Source organism: Neodiprion fabricii, chromosome 5 (genome assembly GCF_021155785.1).
Source record: "Neodiprion fabricii isolate iyNeoFabr1 chromosome 5, iyNeoFabr1.1, whole genome shotgun sequence".
Taxonomy (NCBI): Eukaryota; Metazoa; Arthropoda; class Insecta; order Hymenoptera; family Diprionidae; genus Neodiprion; species Neodiprion fabricii.
The window spans coordinates 2,945,240-2,962,346 of record NC_060243.1 but is presented as its reverse complement, the minus strand read 5'-3'; the positions used below and the strand labels follow the sequence as shown (position 1 = coordinate 2,962,346).

Sequence of the window (17,107 nt, the reverse complement as noted above, 5' to 3'; positions counted from 1 at the left end):
TTATGAAGCGTTTATCCATCACGTAAGTTCAGTGCCGGCGTTAGAGGGACTGACACCCTGGGCAAGAATATTTTGGCGCCCACTTAAGGAAATCAAAATTGAGAGTTAATTTTTTTCTGAACCAATGTGAACGTGCCTCGCGCCCCACTCTCGAACATTTAGCAATGCCCACCATCCACCACGCGTTCCAGTTTCGTGGGGGGTGGGGGGTGGGGGAAGTATCCCACCTCCACCAATCGCCCCCCAAAATTTGGCGCCCTGGGCCGTCGCCCCATCGCGCCCCCCCCTAACGCCGGCACTGCGTAAGTTCTTTGCGGTCATTTTACACCCGTAACAAAATGTTAACAGTCGAGTCAGCTCAATTTTCTGCCACCGTCTATTGCGTAATATTGTTGTTGCCATACAATTTTGCGCTTCGCACTTGTACTGTCGAAAACTATCGCACCTTTAACAAAGTTGTTCCAGGATACCTTTGAAATTGTTTCTGCATTCTGCTGTGTGAAAATATTCATGAATATTGTTATTATTTGATGCGCCAGCTACAACTTGTGACTTACTAGAAGGAAATTTGAATTCTTCATTCTGTCGAACAAGTCATTCTTATATTCACTTCAGAGTTTGTCGAACAATGTTTTTACACTCGTCGACCCGAGAAATATCACTCAAATGAACTTGAAAATGTTTTTTCAGATCATTCAGGTCTTAATTATATGCTGTATTGGCAAATATACACCTTGAAATAATGCATCAGCAATTTAATTACGTAATAATAAAAATGAAAAACTATACATCTTGAAATATTACAAGTATATGCGGCGATGCATTATTAAAGAATAATTTTTCGATAGCTTGTATTCGAAACATGTTGAAACACATTTCCCTCAGCTATTGTGATATATTTTCAGAAATCTATTAGACTTCCTATTTCCTTGTGCTTGTGCTGTTTTAGTAATTCCGGGCGCTCGGAACTCTTGAAATTCGCTTGCAGTTGCAGTTTCAAACGCGGCTATAACTTGTAAGAAGACTTTGATATTTGAAAAATATTCCTCTCCAGAATCACCTAGCAATTAATACGTACCAAATGAATAAACAGAAGACTACCTGTCCAAATGCACGATTTTCTGGAACGCCGTGCCAATAATCTCAGGTAACAACCTGTGACGATGTATATATTTTGATAGACGAAAGTAAGAGCCGAAGTTCGGACGGATCAGCGGATCAGCAGATCGGCAAATTAGTAGGCCTACGACTTTAGAAGGAGAGAGTTGTGTATGGAGGTGTCAGGAAGTCGTAAAGTGTGTGAAATTAACTCAAATCCTGATCAGGTAACAAATTCAATAAATAACGACGAACTGAAACGATAAAGAAAGTCACACCATTCTAAAATTATAAATACGACACATCAATCACTCTCCCTTCAAATTCTTCGAATAATTGTTCCGCTCGATTTTATCTATATACACTTTTACCGTCCGTTTTTATGTTATTGTTACTATTTTGTTTTATTCTTACTCGACTATTGTCTCTTACATCTTTTAACTTTTGCACCTGTGCCGTCAACTTATATTTTTTAAACTATCAAACCAAGTTTGTTGGGTTACGACGTGCAGGGCCTATAAATTGGGTATTCTGTGCTATTAAATTAAAATTGACTTTTTAAACCAAAATGACCCAAATAAATGCATAATTTTCTCCTTGATCGCCAACAACTATTTCTCGTAATTGTCTATTTATTTCCCTTTCTTTTACATTTGACTTATAATCAATAAGTCAAAATTCATAACAAACCTCACAATCAGTCCACAATTCCATTATACGGTAAAAAGTGTAATTCGCTTTGATCGTTTTTTCTGCCACGAACATCACGACTTATCATAATTTAAACGCTTCTTCCGGGTTTAGCGATTGAAATAATTTTTTCAGTCTTCAAAGTCATAATATTTATTATACCAGTTTTATTTCTGGACCAGGTTGGATTATCAGTCGACGATGCGTACTGTACACTTAACCAACCATTCAGTGTAGCAGTTCAGAGTTACATATATTCGAAAAGTGTCTCTTCATCGTCGTAGCATGGATCTACGATGTTTTCTCGAAATCCGAGACTGTTCCAAAATTTCTTATCACCAAAATTCCAGTTCCTATTTGTATTTATTTCTCTCAGTCTCGGTCCCGCGATATGCAAATACCGAAAGTCCTTGAATGTTGATCGGCTCGTCCTGGGCCACACGATACCAGTCTTCAGCATCTTACTAATTAGATTGAACAAAAAACACACATAATTATACAGACGCGCAACCGCGACATTATCGCAGCGTGATTATTGCAATGTAGAAAATGATGAAGATAACGATGACAATTACTAAATAATAAAAAAGCAAAGTAATCGGTATAAATATCTAAGTTCCTTTTATCATTTACAATGATATGCGGCCATTCGTTTGATTCGGGATTATAGAAATCTGTCATGTCGAAATAGGCTTTCTGAATTCTAGAAAAGTTGGCATATTAGTGCAATAAGATGGTGAAAAAAAAATGAACGGACGACTATTTGGCAATTTTCATTAGCTTCCATCAAACGATTGTTTTCGATTCATATACACCGATTTTTACCGACATCAGACATGCTATGAAAATTCTCTACTCTATAACCGCGTTACGCGTAATATGTTCACATTTTAATACAAAGCGTACGCACAGATTTAACTTTCTCTAGGCCTCTGTTCCTTCCGATTTATTATATCGCTATTAATTAACTCTCGATTGAACGAAAAGCCCTACGTAAATTGAACAATATAGCCAGCCTAATTTCAGTTTGATCGATTCCCAAGTCTCACGCGTGGCTGAAGATGGAAACAAGCCGTTCCGGCGCCTGCATATAGGCGACTTCAGTTACAATTCACCATCTAATTGTAAGAAGAGAAATTTAAACAATCGATTGCCTATCTGTAGGCGCTGATGTAGCTCGTTTCCATCTTCATGCCTGTCATAATCCGCGAGGTCAATAATCCTGGACCGTGTATTCATACCCTAACGGAACGTGATCTGAAAATAGTCAATTATAATGTTATATTTCATAAATTAATAATAACTATCTTCGGGATATGAACTAATAAAAATAATCTCGGAAATCCACTTACCCGCCTGTTGCAAACGATATCCAGATACCAATCATCCTCTTCTGCATTTCCCGATCGCGTTGTGTCGTAGTTGGATCGAAATACGAATCCAATACGTAAGCAATGTCGTCGATGTGACTTACGCCTAAAATTGGAAACCGAGTTTGTGCATGCGTTTGTAGAATTGTACGGGATTAAATGACATGGACTTTCAAACAAATTTACCAAAGTTTTGTTTACTGCCGCTCAAGTATTCGCTAAAGCTGTGGGCCCCTCTGTATGAGAAATAGTAAAAGAGTACCGGGTTTTTCATTACTCGCGCCTGAAGTCTCGCCGCCTTCTCGGCACCGTAGCCGAACAACCGATCGGTCACCATCCGGATCATTTGCTTTACCGTCGAGCTGTCGATAGGACGATTTTCCAAGTAGTGATACCTTACCCTACCAGATACCTTCGGCTGCTCGGTTTCCGGTATCGTAAACAAGTAGTCGAGCAATTCGGGTCCTATGGCCGTCCAATTTTGGTTCAAGTCCGCCAGACGTGTCGTATTTGCTACAAATTCTACGGAGGGGATAGATTTTTTATTAGAGTTAAATGCAGTTACTAACACTTAAGGGACTCGAGAATTCTCGGATTTTCGAGAAACTTCTGAGTCACATAAAAAAAAAAAATCGTAACATTGTTCACAAAATGCAAGGTAAAATTAAACTCATCATTAATCATCGCCATTTATTATTCATTCAGTCTTGTGATAAACTGCAATTTTAATTACTTACACATTTTTCTAACGAAACTAACTACATCAAACTTTGAAGATTTTTTCGTAAAACTGTCAACTTGTCTTATTATTAAAAAGTAAGTACTTTGAATATGTATCTTTTAGCTCCCTTTCTCAAGTAAGTAAAAATCTTATTCACATGAAGTCTTTCAATTAAACGAATAGTAGGTACCTGAAGTCTCTACATAAAAACAACCTTTAAATTACAGTTATATACATCAAGACGCGATTTCTCGATACTTTCATCTCGATCAGAAACCCTAGTTTTCCGATCACCACTTCTAGTTGTAATTTTTGAATACGCTACACAGACGGGGAAGAAATTTGAAATTCATACCGGCAGCCGGGAAAAGCCCGTCCTCACTCACGATGCTCGTCATCCAGGGTAGATCATGAACTCTGCCAGAAATTATCGAATCAATTGGTGGCCGATCAATCATCGTGAACTGGCCACCTCCCTTCTCAACTACCGGCCCGAACGGGGATATCGGATTGTACAACCAGGGCTAAAATTGCATATTTCGTCATTTAACGCAATTCCTACAATAACAATCTAAGCAACGCTTATCGCTTCAGATGATAAAATTCGCCGACTCGTGTTATATTTCGATAAATTTCTCAGGATCAAACCTCACTGGTCCCACTTACCGAGAACATTCCAGCTGCCTGCGCGATCTTATGAGCGTCTCGTGTTTTCAAGCACTCAATCATGCTTTTGACATCGTCGCACGGACATCCGAGACTTGCGGAAAGCTTTTTCGCTTTAAACAAAGAAGCTTCTGCTTGGGTCCAACAGTTCAACGCGGTTCCACTTATCGACATTCCGCCTGAGGGAATTTTCGCGTGTAAAAGAATCGAGTGCGTCTTATCTTGCAAGTATATTTGTGATAACTCACCTCGAAACAGACCCTTTGTGATGTTGGTCAAGAAGTGATATTGCACGGCTGCGCCACCGGCGCTCTGACCAACGATCGTAACCTGCTTTGGATCACCACCGAAAGATTCGATGTTGTTTTGGATCCAGCGCAACGCGATTACTTGATCCTTGAGTCCCATATTTCCTGGCACCGTGTCGTCCTCCGTGCTTAGAAAACCTGCAATTTCATCGTCCTAAGTGTCACATACCGATAAATTAAATTTCTAATAAAATTGATGATCCCACCGAGTGGTCCAAGTCTGTAATTCAAAGTGACGAGAATCACGTCCTCGTTGAGCAAGTACTTTGGCCCGTAATACATCCCGCTTCCAGCTCTGAAAGCACCACCGTGAATGTAGAATATAACGGGTAGAGAATTTTTCGGTCTTCTGAAACTTTTATTCTGCCGCCTCGACATAGCTGGTGTGTAAATGTTCAAGTAAAGGCAATCCTCGGAATCGTTTACACCGCTACCAGTGCTCTGCACGGATGCCACAGCGCCGTATTGGATACACGACGAGCCAAATTTCTTGGCCGTAAGAACTCCGGACCACGGAGAAATCGGTATTGGAAGTTCGAATCTCAATTCTCCGATCGGCGGTGTGGCGTAGGGTATACCTTGGTAAGCTTCGTATATTTTACCGGTACTCGAGGTGTTGTAAAAACCTTCGATGATTCCCAGGGGTGTCTCTACCCTCGGTGACGATTGATCCGATTTTGTAGGAAGACAGAGACCACATCCCATGAAGAAGGTTGTAAGAGTAGAAAGTTTCATTGTAGAATGCTGCACTTTCACACACTAACAGAACTGTAATCGAGTGTGAGAATCTGATATTAATTCTGACAGATAACGAAAAATTAAAAGAAAAACGGACGATTTTCACGGACGTTGTTAAGTTGTACATTTACGTGACTCATAGTCACCGTTGACATCCCAATGCAGCACAACTCCAGTTCAGGTAATATCACTTGAACAAAGCTGAAAATGTTTTCCTTGCTTGTTTATAGTACGTTACATAATTTTTGCAACGTTGCGTATCGCGAGTTTATTATTGAGTATCCGGTTCAAAAGAATGTTCATACGATGTACTGTATAAGTGAATTATTTAAAACTCGATTGTTTTCCTTCTCGTACTTCCGTTATTTTTAATAGCTTATTTTCATAACGGATATCGTAAGTAATGTCTTACCGCTACCAAATTGACTGAAGATTTGTCTTTTTCGAAATTGATCGAGCAGCATGAAACAATACGTCAAGAATACTGATATCTGTCTAGGGTACCTCATACTAAACCACGAATTTTTTGCTTCGCCTTATATACATATATTTCTGCAAATGTTAAAAGACACAGGATAATGTCGACAGTTTTAGTGATAACTTATCCGAGTTCCTAATCAAGTTGACCTTGTGTATCAGAAAATTATTGTGATCGACTAATCGGAACGTTACCATGAGTTTGATAAAATTAATTTTCTTTCTATAATCACATGTTTTTCGAATCGACGAGGTCGCTCGTACAAGAGGAGGGTCATAACGACAATCATGTCTATCGCAACGCACTAACAATAAGATCTGCAAGCACCGTAAGGTCAATGAATAGCTCTCAAGTGATATTCATTCAATTCCGAACTCATACACGCGTTTGAGGATTTTGGCAAAATATTTAACACTGGATTGTACGAAACACTTTATTGTTCCATCGACAATTGAAATGAATGCATAAATATACATACAAGCCTATTCCTTTGAGTTTCTAAATTGCAGTTTGCAGTACGTTACTTATTGACACTAATCTTGTTTTTGCAATTATACTTATGCAATGAAAATTGATTAGTCTATCGACTATTCTGTTATGTACTAATCAGTTAGAATATTGAGGAAACTTTCATGGTTCTCATATCTATATATTTGTATTCGTAAATTACTTAAAACATCAGTAAACATGGAATAACACTCATCAATAATTTACACATGTTAAATGCATACTATAAATACTCGTTTACATACTATTTTCAAATTCTCACAAAAAATGTGATGACAACTATAAATAGATCGTATTGTTAGTAAAAAATTTCCGATAGATGTATAATGCTTATATTTTGTTGTTCTCAAGATCATCTGCATATTCTTTTCCAGTTCGGCCTTGTGAAAGATACTTCCAATACTGGTCCTGAGAGACGCGTTGCTTAGAATCATGATTCTCCTGAAAACCAAGCCACTGCCAAAAGTTCTTATTACCAAAATCTTCGCTTTCGGTTACGTGAAGATCATTAGGTTCTGCGATGTGAAGATAACGGAGCGTCGTCGTGTTCTTTTTCACTCTCTTCCAATCCACTCCTACTTCGGGGGTGCTAAAGAATAATATAACACGCTATTAATACAGTTTCGATAGCCAGTGGAATGAGTGAGGCACCATCGTACTTACCCGTTAGTTGCAAAAGACACCCAAAAATTGATCAGCTTCTTTTGCATGTTTCGATCATCCAGCGTTATTGTTGCGTCGAAAGACGGGTGCACTAAGTATCTTAAGTCATCCAGATGGCTGACTCCTTCGGAATAAGGGAATGAAATTTGTTAACAATGCTCTTGATTCGGCGGCAATATTTCCAAATTTTATGTAACAAGGAAAATGCTCTTTATACCGCTCGATGAAAACTTACCAAAGTTCGTTTGGCTGCCGGTAAGAGCCTCGGTTATACTCTGTTCTCCTCTATACGAGAAGTAGTAAAACAGAACGGGACTTTCGGTGGCTTCTGCTTGTAATCTCGCTGCTTCTTCGGCGTGGTAGAAGTACAAACGATCACTGCGCATTTTGATGATCCTGCGGAGTGTTGAAATCCCGATATCCTCATCTTTGAAATAATATTTCTTTATGCAATTTGCTACCAAGGCCCGCAGGTCAGCCGGAACGGTGTAATTGAAATCGAGCGCAAGAGGTGCGTACTTTACCCAATTATTATTGAGATCATTTAGAACCGTTTCGTTTGCCGTGAGTACTGAAAATACACACACAATCGAGAATTGTTATTAACGGTGAGAACTTTTCTTTAAATCTTATAATTATGAGGAATACGTGACTCACGGGAGATCGGAAAGATGCCATCTTCGCTAACGACGCTCGTGATCCAAGGTAGATCCTGAACTTTCTTGGATTTGAGTGATTCGATGGGCGGGCGATCGATAAAAGTAAATTCGTCCTTCGCAACTCCCTTCTCAACAACCGGACCAAAAGGGACGAAGGGGTTGTCCATCCATCCCTAAAATCGAATAGACGTTGCATTATTATTCTGCAGCGAAAAGTCCTGCCGAAAATTGTTCGAACGATCGCGAATCGATCGCTGTCACCTACTTACTAGAAATGCGCTGGTCGCCTGCACGATGTCTGTTGCGTTTCGCGTCCTCAGACATTCCACCATTTCTTTGACGTCGGTGTCGTTACATTTTAATATTGTAGCTACCTTCTTGGCCTTTTCAAGAGACCCTTCGATCTGAGCCCAGCTGTTCAAAGCGGTACCGCTCATCGAGATTCCTCCTACGAGCGAAGAAGTGTTTGAAGGTTTTGAACAGTCTCGGAAGAGAATGGCAGGGATTGAATTTTCGCAACGTCAACACGTTGGGTCAGTTATACATATAATCATTGGGGTGGTCCGTAAGGTTTTTAACCTGATGTTGGGGCTTGAGCTATCGAAATTCGAAAATGACCACCTTAAATTACTCACTGTGAAACAAGCCTTTGGTGACGTTCGTCAGGTAGTGATACTGCACGCTGACACCCCCTGAGCTGTGCCCGACGATTGTCACGCTGTTTCGATCCCCCCCGAAGTACTTTATGTAATCCTGGACCCATTTAAGCGCGACTACTTGATCCTTGAGTCCGAGGTTCCCTGGCACCGTGTCGTCCTCCGTACTTAGAAATCCTGAACATACGTGACAACTCGTTGGGATTCTGAAACTTTATAGGAGAAACTTGACGCTAGTCGGAACTTACCCAATGGTCCCAGTCTGTGATTAAACGTGACGAGCAGGACGTCTCTGTCGAGCAAATATTGGGGTCCGTACATGCCTCCGCTTCCCGATCTAAACGCGCCTCCGGGAATGAAGAATATCACGGGTAGCGGTTTGCTTACGTTTGCGAATTTCGTAACCGGGGTGTAGATGTTGAGGTACTGACAATCCTCCGATTGGTTCAGTCCGGCCCAACCCATCAATTTTTTCGCATGATTGTATTGCAGGCAAATTGAACCGAATCGATCCGCTATCAAAGCTTCTCCCCAAGGTGAGACGGGTCTCGCGACCTGGGAAATTGTTGCAATTTGGATCACGGAATCATGCGTATTGTGCCGATGGTGAAAATTATTTATTACTGCGGCTTCGGAGAGACGCTCACCTTGAACCTCAAGTTTCCTATCGGCGGCTCGGCGTAAGGCACACCTTCGTACGCCGCGTACAAACGGTTTCCATTCGAGAAGTTGTAGCGTCCTATGATCAGTCCCAGCGGCGTGACGACTGATGGACTTGTTCGCGTATGTGCTTTGGTGAGGAGAAGAACAGATCCGAGTAGCAGCATCGTAGCAACGGCGAACTTCATCGTGTTCTTTGTGCTATAGTACACCGTTTCTCACTGAATACATCGCTGTGCGATTATACTCTACTATTTATACTATTCGCAACGTCCGGCTTAAATTTGACGAATCACATTTCTACTATAAATCTAGCATTACCCTATCACGCCGGACTTTACTACTGCGAAACTCGAGTATCTTTGGGGGAATTTTCGAAAATGCGTATGAGTGGTTATCTTTTTACGTCATATCTTTACAACGAACGTACTATTTTAATCGTAGCTGTTAAAAATTGCTTCATCGGTTATTTAGTTATGTATATATATATATATATATATATATACATATATATATACATATATATATATACATAACTAAATAACCGATGAAGCAATTTTCATATATATATACATATATATATATACATAACTAAATAACCGATGAAGCAATTTTTAACAGCTACGATTAAAATAGTACGTTCGTTGTAAAGATATGACGTAAAAAGATAACCACTCATACGCATTTTCGAAAATTCCCCCAAAGATACTCGAGTTTCGCAGTTATATATATATATATATATATATATATATGTATTTAAATCGAAAGGCCCCAAATTAAACGCTATTTGGTGCGCATTGAATTCGCTAATATAGCAAGCTAAATTTGGAAATTTCGGTTTACGGATTTCCGTGCCAAGATTCTTGTTCACAAGGTATAAAAAAATAAAATGGACCGTCAAGAACAGTTCTCGCACCGTTCAAGGTGAATATAAGAATTTTCGGCTATGCTTTTTGCATTTAAAATTATTTTACCGGCTTCTTGAAGTCAGTTCCCGGTATCTATCAAAGTGACCGCAATCATGCGGTACTAGCGGAACCAAGTCGCTCGGTTAGATAAGTTACGTCCACAAAATTCTAAATATATTCTAATGTAGTAAGCATATTTTATAAACATCCTCTTCCTTTCATAAAGTGTCATTCCTATGTTTTTTACCATAAATTACTGACGCAGGCATGCATACTGAATCAATAAATAAGTTTTCCTGGAACTTGGAAAAGGGTTCGGAATATATTCAAGTGAACATTAAATGGTCTATTTATATTTCAATTCATTGTACAAATTTTACACTTCAATTACTTCGTATTCGGGTTCCAGTCACGGTTATCGGGATATTTTCCCGAAAAGGGATAGAGAGCCAAAAATGTTTATCTCCAAAGTTCGCGTTGCCGTCCATACGAATTTCATCCGGCGATGCGATGCGAAGGTAACGCAATTCTTCGTCAAATGGCTCAACCGTGGACCATTCGACGCCCAACTCTGGTGTGCTGAAAAATATCGATTAAGTCTTTCGTTATAATTTCAGGATAATCCGTACTTACGCCGAACTGGCGAACGAAACCCAGAGATTCAGCATCACCCTCTGCATCGCACGATCTCGTGTCGTTGTAGTTGGATCGAAAATCACATCCAAGACGTAAGGAAGATCATCCAGGTGGCTGACTCCTTTACAAATGCAAGCAGTATGATTTCACGGTTAAATGGTTTAACGGTGCGTTTGAAAACGTACCAAAGTTTTCTTCGACACCGGTGAATTCTTCGCTCATACTATGGGCCCCTCTGTACGTGAAGTAATAAAATCTCACAGGGTTTCGATTGGCTCTTGCTTGTAACCTCGCAGCTTCCTCGGCGTCGTAGACAAACAGCCTGTCGCCGATCATGCGTACGATTTGCTCGACAGTGGAATTATCGATTTGTCTTGTTCCCAGGTAATGACCTTTTATCAACCTCGCAACTTTGCGATGATGGATCTGGGGAATCGTGTAGTTGAAGTCCAACAGAAACGGCGCGAGATAATCCCAGTTATCATTCAATTCTCTCAGTAGAGTTTCGTTTGCCATGAATTCTGAAAAAACGTCAACATCTTTTCGTCCCAATCTGATACTTGCAAATTGTACCACTAGTTAGGTATACGAGGCCTCGCGATGTCACCAAATTCGTTGCACGGTGTTCGTACAAAGATAACATCCGGTCATTTTCACGTACGATACGTCGCAGTCTCACAAATGATCCGAAAAAGTCTCACCGCCCGCCGGGAAGAGGCCCTCCTCGCTTACTACCGTTGTAATCCAAGGTAGGTCCTGTACTTTGCCGGAAGCCAATATTTCGGCCGGTGGCTGATCGATGAACGCAAAGTCGCTGCAACCCTTTTCGACAACGGGTCCGAACGGAGTAGCGGGATTCTCCAGCCACGGCTGGAATTGACGAGTAATTCGTACACTATCATTCATTTCTTACGAAGTGAGTATTCCATTATTTCAGTTCATCGCGCGAGCTTTTACCATGAAATCGCCAGTCGCTCGAGTGATAAGACGCGCGGGTCGCGTTCTCAAACAGTCCACCATATCTTGGACCCCATTGGTCGGACATCCGACGATGTTCGCGAGTTTCTTGGCCTTCTCTAAGGAACCTTCCGTCTGGGCCCAGCAGTTCAGTGTAGTCCCGCTTATTGACATTCCCCCTGAAAATATGATCGTTGCATGAAACATCGAAGCGATTCCTTGAGGACACTTTCTATGACCGCATACTCTGGAAGAGGCCAACGCTTAGCTTCGATAAGTAGTGATATTGCACGCTTGCACCCCCGGCACTCTGACCGATAATCGTTATTCTGTTTGGATCACCACCGAAGAATACAATATTATCCTTCACCCAGCTCATCGCGATTACTTGATCTTTCAAGCCCATATTTCCTGCAATCGTCTCATCCTCGGTACTCAGAAAACCTGAAAACATTCGGCTGAAGTCAAAGAAAGTCGTCGACATACCTGTACACATGCCTCTGTCGATTACACGATCCAACAACTTCTCCGAGATCGATACTCACCCAGTGGTCCCAGTCTGTAATTAATGGTAACGAGTATAACGTCGTAGTCGAGCAAATATTTCGGTCCGTACAGGCTTCCGGTTCCGAATTGAAACGCGCCTCCATGTATGAACAATATAATCGGTAGCGAGTTGGCGGACGATGTAATCCCATCGCTGCGATTCATAATCGGAGCATAAATGTTGAGGTAAAGGCAGTCCTCCGATCCGGTTACCCTGTCCTCGGGATCAGGGGTCGGAGCAGGGGCGAACCCCATGCAGGAAGAACCGAATTCTTTCGCATTCAGGACGCGCATCCACGGTGATATGGGTTTCGGGGCCTGAGAAATCCACCAGCGAATTGTAAATTACAATTTTGTACAAAAGTATGTAGTAAGTTTTATCCTCGTGCCAACTTTTTATTTTCATGATTTATTTCAAATACTGAAAAAAATAAACTGTCGTAAAATCTGGAGGAAGTTGGAAAATATTCAGAGGCTGCTGACCAATTATTGTAATGTTTTTTATTGATATCTTGATGTGCACACCCTACAGATTTATATATATATATATATATATATTCACCCCCCTGCGCGCTTCGCGCGCCAACCCCCATTTTCGAGTCGAATTAGGATAGGTTAGGTTAGGTTCGGGTATTTCCGGATCGATTCGGGCAAGTTCGGGTAACTTCGGCTAAGGTCGGGTAGCTTCGGGATTCTTGACACGGCAGCGGCTCCTGTGTCGGCGGCGATATTTTCACTATTATAACCAACGTCTTTGTTACCGAAATAGGAGTATCGTATCACTTCAATGTCCCATTTACGTTTTCGGTACTGATTTTCATCAACTATGGTTAATCAGACCTCGATACGAAAAAAATAAACTGATATTTACATTCATAAGTCGGTAAGGAGCACACGTAAAAATGAATGAAAAATATTAACAATGATTGGTAGCGACCTATAAATATTTTCCCACTTCTTCCAGGTTTTACCGCAATTTTTTATCAGCATTTGTCTTAAATTTTTCAAGCGCCACTTTGAAATAAAAAAGAAAGTTAGATATTGAACCACCCTAGTGTGCAGCAGTCACTCACTCGGAATCTTGAATCTCCGATCGGCGGTTCAGCGTAGGGTATGCCTTTGTAGGCGGCATAGAGGCGACCCGCGTTCGAGACCTCATATAAACCTTCAATCCCTCCTAGCGGTGTGAAGATCCTAGGATAGGATTCTTTCAGTTCGACGGACCGGACGAGAACGGATCCCAGCAATAACGACGTTACAACAATAAACCTCATGATTTTGTCGGATTCAAATTACCGCGAATTAGATTCATACGAGTCGTAACATCTCTATGAGCGATTGCTAATTCTAAATTAACGGTAACAATTTTGCTTCAACGCTGCGTAACAAGTCTAAAAAGACGCTATCGGCACGAGACCTGCGTTCTATCTGAATACCACCGATATACATTCTATGTAAGTACTATGCCGACCGATATAAATAAAAAAAACGAACAATAACAAAAACACATCTGTATCAACTTCGAGTATAAGGTATTTACTGTAATTATTCACACCGTAATGTAATTTTTATAGAATAATTGTACGGATGGAATTGGTAAAAATTTTTGCCAACCGGAAACCTCTTCCTTTTGCGTGGAGATTTCTCTATGGTAATTAATAGAATGACGGAAAAACTTACGAGGAATGTGGTTGACGGAATAAGACCGCTATAATTTTTTATCAGAACTTTGTAGCCACCGTATCCTTACGTTTCGCGATTTATCTTTCGATTATGAAGCGTTTATCTATCACGCAAGTTCTTTGCGGTCATTTTACACCCGTAACAAAATGTTAACAGTCGAGTCAGCTCAATTTTCTGCCACCGTATATTGCGTAATATTGTTGTTGCCATACAATTTTGCGCTTCGCACTTGTACTGTCGAAAACTATCGCACCTTTAACAAAGTTGTTCCAGGATACCTTTGAAATTGTTTCTGCATTCTGCTGTGTGAAAATATTCATGAATATTGTTATTATTTGATGCGCCAGCTACAACTTGTGACTTACTAGAAGGAAATTTGAATTTTTCATTCTGTCGAACAAGTCATTCTTATATTCACCTCAGAGTTTGTCGAACAATGTTTTTACAGTCGTCGACCCGAGAAATATCACTCAAATGAACTTGAAAATGTTTTTTCAGATCATTCAGGTCCTAATTATATGCTGTATTGGCAAATATACACCTTGAAATAATGCATCAGCAATTTAATTACGTAATAATAAAAATGAAAAAACATACATCTTGAAATATTACAAGAACATGCGGCGATGCATTATTAAAGAATAATTTTTCGATAGCATGTATTCGAAACATGTTGAAACACATTTCCCTCAGCTATTGTGATATATTTTCAGAAATCTATTAGACTTCCTATTTCCTTGTGCTTGTGCTGTTTTAGTAATTCCGGGCGTTCGGAACTCTTCAAATTCGCTTGCAGTTGCAGTTTCAAACGCGGATATAACTTGTAAAAAGACTTTGATATTTGAAAAATATTCCTCTCCAGAATCACCTAGCAATCCCATTTGGAGGTGACTTTGATTTTGTTCGATAGAAGAGTTGTAAAGCTAATGTGACCCAAACTTTGAAACAAGAAGCTTAAATGTCACATGCAGTTGACAATATACTCGTTAAACTTTGTGAACATTTAGTCGACTGAAGAGTTATGGCTTCCGATCAAGCAAGTACAAGCCTTGCTCACGTTTGAGTTTCATAGTTTTTGAAGTTCAAATTTTTCCATCGACCGTGAGCAGGACGTGACATAACGTGTAAGAACTGAACATTTGGCGCGCTAGAATCGTTAAGAATACACCTCAGTAGACGTACCAGATGAATAAACAGAAGACCACCTGTCCACAAAGCAGTTTTTCCAATATTCTCTTTAGAATACCTAATTACAAATTTTGATGCTGTTAACAGGGACTTATTATTCATATATTTTTTTTCACTACGGCATGCATACATATGTAGGAGTTTTATCTATTCACGACTACAGTTGTTGAAAGACACTCCAAGTTACTACAGTGAGAATTTTTCGTTATGATATGCAATTTATAATTAATTTTCATAGTGTCTAAACCAATATTCTAGGGAGTGATAATCTACTCTTCCCATTACTTCCGGTTTGCGTCTGGAGGCATCGAATCTTTATTGATAATAAAGAAATTGCATAATTGGTAAGTATACGAGTGCTGAAATTCTCGATTTCTCATTTCACCACTTCCATCAAATCATCCAGTGATATCATATTTTCTTGAAAATGAATTGATTCCCAGAATCTTTTGTCTCCGAAGTTCGCACTACTGTTCATATTGATGTCACTGGGTCCAGCGATTTGAAGGTAAGAGAACTTCGTCTTGCATGGATTCAGCTTGGACCATTCGACACCCACGTCGGGCTTACTGTAAAAATCAACTTGGTAAATCAAAGGGTTTGAGATGGTGGGACTCGCGATGAAATTCGTGTCTATGATGAAGATACATTCACCTATCACTGGCAAATGATACCCAGAGATCAATTAGCTTCTTTTGCATCTTCCGGTCTCGCTCGGTTGTCGTTGGATCGAACCACGATTTCAGAACGTACGTGATGTCGTCAAGGTGCGAGGCTCCTGAACAACGTAAGAAATTTTGTTTTCCGTAGAAATAACATTCAATTTCAACGATTACAAATATTACCGTAGTTCTTGTTATTGTCGGTATAGAGTTCGCTGACACTGTGAGCTCCTCTGTACGAAAAGCAATAAACCCAAACGGGGCTCCGAACGGCTCGTGCCTGCAACCTGGCACTTTCCTCAGTCCTGTAGGCATATAGCCGATCAGTTGCCATTTGAGTCAGATTCGCAGCAGTTGTTTTATCGATCCGTTTCGAACCAAAGTAATGTTCTCTTATCAACTTAGTGACTTTGGATATCTGTGTTTTTGGAATGGTCTCATAGTACTGCATCAAGACAGGTGAGATCATTGCCCAGTTTCTATCCAAGTCAGCAAGCTGAATTCCATTGTTAATGAATTCTAAACAATGGGAAAATAATGGAAATATGATTAATTTTATCACTAAAAATAGTTCGGTTCCTTTTAAAGGTACTCATGTTCTCAACAAATGCATAATGAATTCTCACGAGCCGTTGGCAGGAGACCATCCTCGTTCGTGATACTTGCGATCCATGGTTTATTTTGTACAAGACCGGCGGCCAGTGAGTCGACGGGGGGCCGATCGATGAACTTGAAGTGACTGCTTGAACCTTTCTCAACCACTGCCCCAAACGGAATCTGGGGGCTGGCCAAATACAGCTAACAAAACAATGAGTTTCGCTGAATAATATTTTGGTCCAACAGTTTGACACTCGTTGTACGTATTTGCCGCTTCACGTATGTTAAGCATATATTGTACCCATAACAGATCATTAGATGAAACATTTTTTGTCACTCACAACAAACTTTGTGATGGTCTGCGTGATTTCCTCCGCGGATTGCGCTTTCAAACAGTTGACCAAACTACGGGTGTTGTTGGTCGGACACCTGAAAATGGCACCAAGTTTCTGGGCCTTCTGTAGAGGATTTTTGGTCTGGCCCCAAGTATTCAGCGGGGTTCCGCTTATCGACATTCCTCCTACGAATAACAAGAAATGCTCACGAATAAATTCGTCGTGTGCACGGTATGACATGACGATACACTTTGGGACCACTTGGCTATACCCACTTTGGAATAAGTCCGATGTGATGTTCGTCAGGTAGTGATATTGCACGCTGATACCTCCGACGCTTTGCCCTACGATCGTAATCTGTGACGGGTCTCCGCCAAAGTA

At 40.5% G+C, this 17,107-nt stretch overlaps 4 protein-coding genes across 6 annotated transcripts in view; 1 reads left to right on the top strand and 3 right to left on the bottom strand.

Annotated features, from left to right (window-relative positions):
- LOC124182261 (luciferin 4-monooxygenase-like) overlaps positions 1 to 17,107 on the top strand; it is a 42,115-nt gene that overhangs the window by 19,236 nt on the left and 5,772 nt on the right. The gene's annotated exons all lie outside the window — the stretch shown is intronic.
- Positions 1,926 to 6,111, bottom strand: LOC124182257 (venom carboxylesterase-6-like). Of its 2 annotated transcripts, none has more exons than XM_046569252.1 (8): positions 6,004 to 6,111; positions 5,060 to 5,621; positions 4,794 to 4,991; positions 4,546 to 4,724; positions 4,235 to 4,403; positions 3,345 to 3,680; positions 3,141 to 3,264; positions 1,926 to 2,252 (listed from the first exon to the last, which is right to left on the bottom strand). In XM_046569252.1, exons 2-8 carry the CDS (start codon positions 5,586 to 5,588, stop codon positions 2,036 to 2,038), a joined length of 1,752 nt encoding a protein of 583 aa, XP_046425208.1. In that variant the 5' UTR covers positions 5,589 to 5,621; positions 6,004 to 6,111; the 3' UTR covers positions 1,926 to 2,035. The 2 variants fall into 2 exon arrangements, with proteins under 2 accessions (XP_046425208.1, XP_046425207.1); XM_046569251.1 differs by lacking the exon at positions 6,004 to 6,111 and adding an exon at positions 5,702 to 5,965.
- Positions 6,249 to 9,408, bottom strand: LOC124182256 (venom carboxylesterase-6-like). The gene is made up of 8 exons (XM_046569250.1): positions 9,202 to 9,408; positions 8,803 to 9,109; positions 8,534 to 8,731; positions 8,168 to 8,346; positions 7,897 to 8,071; positions 7,475 to 7,810; positions 7,240 to 7,363; positions 6,249 to 7,165 (listed from the first exon to the last, which is right to left on the bottom strand). Exons 1-8 carry the CDS (start codon positions 9,400 to 9,402, stop codon positions 6,907 to 6,909), a joined length of 1,779 nt encoding a protein of 592 aa, XP_046425206.1. The 5' UTR covers positions 9,403 to 9,408; the 3' UTR covers positions 6,249 to 6,906.
- On the bottom strand, positions 10,454 to 13,677 carry LOC124182258 (venom carboxylesterase-6-like). 2 transcript variants are annotated; one of them, XM_046569253.1, is made up of 8 exons: positions 13,335 to 13,677; positions 12,261 to 12,579; positions 11,962 to 12,159; positions 11,716 to 11,894; positions 11,460 to 11,628; positions 10,944 to 11,279; positions 10,756 to 10,879; positions 10,454 to 10,701 (listed from the first exon to the last, which is right to left on the bottom strand). In XM_046569253.1, exons 1-8 carry the CDS (start codon positions 13,533 to 13,535, stop codon positions 10,506 to 10,508), a joined length of 1,722 nt encoding a protein of 573 aa, XP_046425209.1. In that variant the 5' UTR covers positions 13,536 to 13,677; the 3' UTR covers positions 10,454 to 10,505. The 2 variants fall into 2 exon arrangements, with proteins under 2 accessions (XP_046425209.1, XP_046425210.1); XM_046569254.1 differs by having other exon boundaries at positions 10,563 to 10,701; positions 10,752 to 10,879.